This window comes from Bison bison, unplaced genomic scaffold (assembly GCF_000754665.1).
Source record: "Bison bison bison isolate TAMUID 2011002044 unplaced genomic scaffold, Bison_UMD1.0 scf7180017864203, whole genome shotgun sequence".
NCBI classification, from domain to species: domain Eukaryota; kingdom Metazoa; phylum Chordata; class Mammalia; order Artiodactyla; family Bovidae; genus Bison; species Bison bison.
The window spans coordinates 762,929-769,839 of NW_011494775.1; the positions used below are offsets into that span (position 1 = coordinate 762,929).

A 6,911-nucleotide genomic window follows, 5' to 3' on the forward strand; every position below is an offset into this window, starting at 1 on the left:
ATATATATATAATACCATAGTGCCCAGTATACAGTGTGCACAACAAATAGTAGCTTTATTATTCTTACCATTAAACCCGGTTTATTCATCAAGCCTAGCCTGTACCTTTATGGCCCCATTTTTTTTCCTCTCCTCCGCCCAGGATGCAGCTATTTGGGTAGAGATTGTGCCTTTGCCTTTTCCCCAGGAGCTTCAGCTCCTCCTACTCTCATCCCCAGCCCAGTCCTCAGGATTCTGATGCATCCTACCTTGTCTCTAGGTGACTATGAGCTGGATGTCTCTCCCTATGAAGACACAGTGACCAGAAAACCCTGGAAAATGAATCTCAGCAAACTGAACATGCTCATACCAGGTATGCAGGGCCAGCTAGGGCTGGGGTATGGGAGGGCCTAGACTCTGCGGGAAGGGTGGCTGGTGGGGAACACAGCTGGGTAATAAGAGGGGAGAGTTCTAGACTGCCAGGTGACTAAAGAAGCCCTGTCATGGTGAGAGTCTGAGCTATGGGGCATAATCTAGTCTCACAAATCAACAAAAAGCAATAGTTATTAAGGAGATAATCAAAGAGAGCCTGTTAGAGCTTCTAGCTTCCAAAGGGTGGATCTCTACAAAGGGTTAGAAGGGAGTGGCAGCAGTCCCAGGGAAAAAATGTGCTGAAATGGAGTATTTACCCTAATTCGAGGCAGCCAGGAAAGTAGCTTGTGGTCCCTGAAGACCAGGAAATTGCTTGTTTTCAACCATTCTAATGGGATGGGCGAGGTGTTGGGCAGGGAATGGTGAGAGAGAGTGTGACTCCTCAGGAGTGATTCAGGGTGGGGAGCCATCTGTCTGGCAAGGACTATGATGCATGTTTTTTAAGAAAGTGAGGCTGTTGTGTTAATTGGAGAGGAAGACACACTTGCACTCTCTTTTTGAGAGAGATGTGAGATTTGTTGTACAGTCAGTTCTTCATATTAGAATTTTGAGAGAAAAGTATAGAAATTTATATATTAGAAACTCTAGGTTACAAGGAATCTGGAATAACCTATTCCAGTTACTCTGTTCTGACTGCTGAAATATTCTGTTAATAGAAGTATCACCATGATTTCCCAAGACTCAGAGTATGGGTTTTTTTATGCATGCATCAATCAAAGAAAGATGGACAGAATACAGATACAGAACTGAAATCCTAAGTAGAATTCGGTTGCATCTGTTGTGGACAGTTCAGAAAGTATACTTTTCCACACCAGGAGGATTGTGGGATCCTAGTTCCCCCACCAAAGATGGAACCCCTCAGAAGTGAAAGACTGGCGTCCTAACTGCTGGACTTCCAGGGAATTTCCCAGAAAGTACTTTAGAATGTTGTAGGGCCTCTTGTTACAGTTTCCACCATGGGATCTCACTCATTGCATAGGATTGTAAGAAGGATTCGGTTAGATGTATGTGGCTTAAAAGCAAACAAACAAACAAAAGCCTAGGCAAGCAGAGGAGCAGGATGGGGGAGGCTCATGGGCAAAGCCTTTTTCAGGGCAGTCCTCCCTGACGGTAGTGCCCTCCCACTACCGCCCTTGATAAATCAGAGGCTGGGCTGCAGGTCTGTAAAGAGGACTGCTGACTTGCTTCCCCTCTCCCCCCAGACTCGGACCTTTGCCTCAAGTTCGCCATGCTGTGCACTCTTAATGACAAGTGTGACCGGCTGCGCAAAGCGTACGGGGAGGCGTGCTCTGGGTCCCGCTGCCAGCGCCACACTTGCCAAAGGCAGCTACGCGCCTTCTTCGAGAAAGCCTCAGAGCCTCACTCGCAGGGCCTGCTGCTGTGCCCGTGCGCGCCCACCGATCAGGGCTGCGGGCAGCGCCGGCGCAACACCATTGCCCCCAGCTGCGCGCTGCCCTCGGAGGCCCCCAACTGCCTGGAGCTTCGGCACGTCTGTGTATCCGACCCGCTGTGCAGGTGCGGGTGCTATGTGGTGGGTGCTGGTGAACGGGGTGGGTGCCACTCCTTCCAGGCTTCTTCCTGGGCAGGGTTGAATCTAACCTAGCCCAGGGATCCTGGACTGATTTCACCACATAGCTACTCTCGATACCTTTTAAAACACTTTTCTAAGGGTAAATGTGAGTGTGTGTGTGTGTACACACACACACACACACACACACACACAGTGTAAAAACCTTAGAAAATATAAATGTGTCTTAAAATATCACCCCAAACCCATCACCTGGAGTTAATCTAACATACTTTGGAGAGCATTTCCTTCCAATCTTTTTTCTCTACAGATAAACAAAATCAGACATTTTGAGAGTATATTTATCTTGCTTTTCTTCCACTTATGGTACGTATCTGGTGAGCATTTTCTGATGGAAGCAGTATGGAATAGAGATGAAGACAAGCTCTGAAGTCAGACATATGTGAATTTAAATCCCTGTCTGTGTGACCTTGCATCTATCACTTAACTTAAAATTCTGTCACTTAACCCAAGGTTCCACTTACTCCTCTGTAAAAACTGGGATAATAATGCAGACCTCTTGGGATTCTGGTGAGAGTTAAATTATGTAATTTATGTAGAGAGTTAGCTTACTGGTGCAGTTAAGTAAGGACTCAGTAAATGATGGTGCTTATTTTGTCATTTACTGTCCTTTAACAACTTACTTTTTTTTTTTTTTTTTAACAACTTACTTTTTAACTGTGTACATTATATTTCACTTTATAGATGCCCCATATTTTATTTAATAATTCCTCTGTTTATAGATATTTAGGTTGCTTTCTTTACTGCTATAAATAATGCTGCAATAAATATTACTGTTGTTTATTAATCTTTGTGCACAAATCTAATTATTGCTTAGGTTGTGTTGCTACAAATGTCATTACCAAATCAAAGAACATGAAGAATTGTAAGGTGTCTGATAAAAATTTAAGCAAAATTTTAATCTGGCTTACTTTGACCTTCTCATGCAAACATTCATCAGACTGAAGTTATCCTCCTTTCAAGTGATATTTGTTGACAGAGTCACACCAACTTTGTGTTGCAGCTTGGTTCTACCACTTAGTTCTCTGTAACCTTGGGCAAGTCACCTCTCTTGAGTCCCACTTCCTCTTCTGTAAGATATTACATAATAAAAGCTCTTAGTTAACATATTAACACCTAGTAATTACTATGGGCTAAGTACTGTTTTAAGTACTTAACATCTAGTAACTCATCTAAAATTCACAAGAACTCTGTAAGATTGTTGTTATTTTTTTTTATCATCCTCAGTTTACAAATGAAGAAACCACAGCAGAGAAAGGATAAATAACTTACTCAAATTCACCCCTAGATAGTAAGTCAGGTTTGTTAATGAAGTTTAGAATGAAAGAAGTCTGGCCTAGAGTCTGCTCCTAAAGGCTCTGCTCTGCTGCCTGTTGTTATGCTGGTAGCTGTTACTATTACTATCACAATCACTTAACAAGTGCTGGGCTAGATGACTAAGATATTGTCCCTCCTTTCAAGGAGTTTGCATTTGAATGGGGATGACAGAGAAGTAAACCACTGATCTAACACGAGGCTTTTGCCTTACATTTTTTCCTTACATTTTTGTAAGGAAAACTGCACAAATATATATAGAAAAATATATTCACAATTCCATTGCCTAAAGATAACCAGCTTTACCTACTGTAGGATGAGTGTTAAAATAATAATATCTAACATTTACTGAATACTCACTGAATACCAGGCCCTATTAAATGCTGTACATTTAATGCTCTTACTTCATCCTCACAAAAATCCACAAGGTAGTGCTATTTTCGTCTCTATTTACTGTCAAGGAAACTGAGGTTAAAGAAACTGCCTGAGGTCTCATAATTAGGGATTTTGGAGCCCAAGTTAAAAGTGATATGCTGTGGAGACTGGGGTGATAGTATATTTGACTGTGACAGGAGCAGGCCTCACTCAGGAGGAGGCCATGGCTCAGGCTCTGAAAGGCAGAGGAGGATTTGGCATGAAGATAGGCATGTCAGCTAAAGGGGCAGCAAGTTGATGGCTGCAGGCCAGACCGTCAACAGGGACTCTTGAAATTTCCTTTTTTCCAGATCACGTCTGGCAGATTTTCAGACCCACTGCCATCCCATGGACATCCTAGGGACCTGTGCAACAGAGCAGTCCAGATGTCTGCGGGCATACATGGGGCTGATTGGTGAGGCTGGGGGACGTGGGTAGGGAGCCAACAGGTTGGCCAGCCTGGCGGGTGAAAATGCTCTCAAGACTGAACCCAGATGGAGTGGTCCTGAGACAGGTGGGAGACGGATGGGAGCTGAAGGCGGGGTTGGCTTAGTCACCGATAATCTTTTCTTCACCCCATAGGGACTGCTTTGACTCCCAATTTTGTCAGCAATATCAATGCCAGTGTTGCCTTAAGCTGCACCTGCCGAGGCAGTGGCAATCTGCAAGAGGAGTGTGAGCGGCTGGAAGAGTCCTTCTCCCACAACCCCTGCCTTAGTGAGTGCGCGCCACCTGCTCCCAGTCCCTGTGGCTGGTTCAGCTCAACCCCGGGAGAGGGAAGGGGTCAGCTCTGTGGTCCACACTGGTTCCATCCATCTCCTGCAGATGGAGCAACCCCCTCCTCAGCCCTTAGCATAGGCGTACATCTCCCCAGCCTGGGCCTTTCTGCCTTCTCCCATTCCCTAAATGACCACCCTCCTGCCCCTGCCAAGCTGCCTTTTCACCTGTCTGAGCCCCAGGGACACTCTTCAGCTCAAGGAATAGCAAGCAGAATGAGATAATATCCCATTCCCACCTGCCACACACCCACCCTCATATATGCCAGGGTCCCTGAGACATTTCCTTTCCATCTTTTGGAGCCTAAGAAATCTCCAACATCTGCCTGCTCTCAGTCTTCCTTCTCTCCTCAGTGGAGGCCATTTCAGCTAAGATGCGTTTTCACAGCCAACTCTTCTCCCAGGACTGGGCAGCCTCTACCTTTTCGGTGATGGAACGCCAGGTAGGGGCTCCTCTGTTACACCCCCTCCTGCCTTTTCTGGACCATCGGGGGAAACCCAGACAAGGGGGACAAGAGACTGGGGGTGGCGTGAGTTCCTTTTGGTCATGAGGACTGTAGACCTCTAATGGACATCTCAGGGGAGGGGAACAGGCCTTGATGGAAGCTGAGGTGGTGCAAAGGGTGGAGCTGACTCCATTTCATTTTTTCCACAGAACAAAAACCCTGCTCTGAGGCCACAGCCTTGGGTGCCCACTCTTTTCTCCTGTACTCTTACCTTGATTCTGCTCTCGAGTCTCTGGTAGCTGGACTTCCTCAGGGGCCCTCTTCCCTTCTACCACACCAGCTGACCTGCTGCCTGCAATGGGTGAGGAAGGGACAGCATCGGGAAGGAGGTTCAGTCTACCACGTGGCAACCCTGACCTATGTCCAGTCAACTCCAGATGAGGTCATGGTAGAAGCTGACTAGCCGAGTTCTCATGCCCTTCACTTCTTTTTTTGTTTTGTTGTTGTTGTTTGGCCGTACCACACGGCAAGTGGGATTTTCGTTCCCCGACCAGGGAGTGAACCTAGACCCTCCCAGTGAGCACTCAGAGTCCTAACCACTGGACTGCCAAGGTCATTCCCTTCACTTCTTCTTGGGCTGCCCCTTCTTAGGACTTCAGCATATGATCTGGTGGTATCCAGCTCTCCCAGGTTCTCGCCTTATTTCTTTCTCCTGCCCACCCAGGATCACTCAGGCTCTAACAAATCAGTCACACTCTGCTGCATTCTCCAGGTAGGCAGACTTGGGTGTTCTGAAGTGACCTGGAAAGACATTCCTCATGGTGAGGAAAGCTGGAGGAAGACTCCTATCTATCCCTTGTTTTCTCCTCTGAGTGGGGGATGGGAACCTACTGCCAGCCCTGCCCCAGGATCCTACACAACACTTGAGCATCAGGAGCTGGAGCATTTGGGCCTTGCTTTCTTCCTGCTACTGTCCTAGAGTCCCCTTAGCCTCTTGGATTATGATTAAACATTTTGATTTAAAACGTTTCTGTTTTCCCATTGTCTCACATTGTGAATTTGTATAGAACGAGGGGTGTTACAGACACAAGAGCACAGGCCAGGTTATCTAAGAGACACAGTGACCCTGCCACCAGGTTTTATGTGACCCTGGGCAAGACTCTCAGCCTCCCTGTACACTTGACATGGAGTTGGAAGAAAAGTAACATATGTGAGGCTGTGGACCAGGTACTAGTCCCAGCTGCTGCCTAGGATCTGCTACTCCCTGTACTTCTGTGCACATGAGAACCTATAGGTATGTATAATATTTTGTAAGTAAGATCAGGCACTGCCTATCAAAGTGTAAGTCACAGACCCCTTTCAACATCCATGAGAAGAGCCTGAAATACATCATCCTTTTCATCAGCTGCCGTGACATGGACTTGTATGAATGCATATTCCTACATACATAGTTTATTTAACCAGTTCTGTATTGATGGATATTTGTTTGTCTTCACATTTTTCTCTGAGCCAAGTTTTAAGGCAGCGAGGAGGTGACTGGGGGTAGTATGTGCAGAAGAGCTTCCAGAGCAATGGGTGACATAGGGAAGCCACTCTAAACATTCTTGTATCCACATACCCCTGCCCCAGGAAATGCCCAGCCAACCTGCCATCCTGTACACTTCAGTGGGGTACCTGGTGGACTTTCCTCTTTCTCCCCTCCCAGGAAGATCTCTGAACCATCAGGGCCTCTCTATTTGCTTTGGCTCCATTATCATGGGGCTGGGGAGTTGAATGGTACAGTCATTCCTTGCTAAGTGCTTGAATTAGACTAATAGGTCATCTGTACTTTTCTCTGAAGAAGGTCCAAATTTCTGGTAAACAACCAGACCACTCTCCCAGCCTAGGGCCCAGAGCCAAGACCCAGGGTGGGGGTGCACAGTGGCTGGACTGAAGCTTTTAATGGTATCCTGGCTGACCAGG

At 46.5% G+C, this 6,911-nt stretch overlaps 1 protein-coding gene across 1 annotated transcript in view; it reads left to right on the plus strand.

Annotated features, from left to right (window-relative positions):
• Positions 1 to 5,269, plus strand: part of GFRA3 (GDNF family receptor alpha 3) — a 17,632-nt gene extending 12,363 nt beyond the window's left edge. The window contains exons 3-8 of the mRNA XM_010844437.1: positions 260 to 352; positions 1,614 to 1,926; positions 4,039 to 4,142; positions 4,310 to 4,444; positions 4,858 to 4,946; positions 5,159 to 5,269. Coding sequence (XP_010842739.1) covers positions 260 to 352; positions 1,614 to 1,926; positions 4,039 to 4,142; positions 4,310 to 4,444; positions 4,858 to 4,946; positions 5,159 to 5,248 — 824 coding nt within the window. The 3' untranslated portion in view covers positions 5,249 to 5,269. The remainder of the gene's footprint in view (positions 1 to 259; positions 353 to 1,613; positions 1,927 to 4,038; positions 4,143 to 4,309; positions 4,445 to 4,857; positions 4,947 to 5,158) is intronic.
• Positions 5,270 to 6,911: the final 1,642 nt, after the last annotated feature.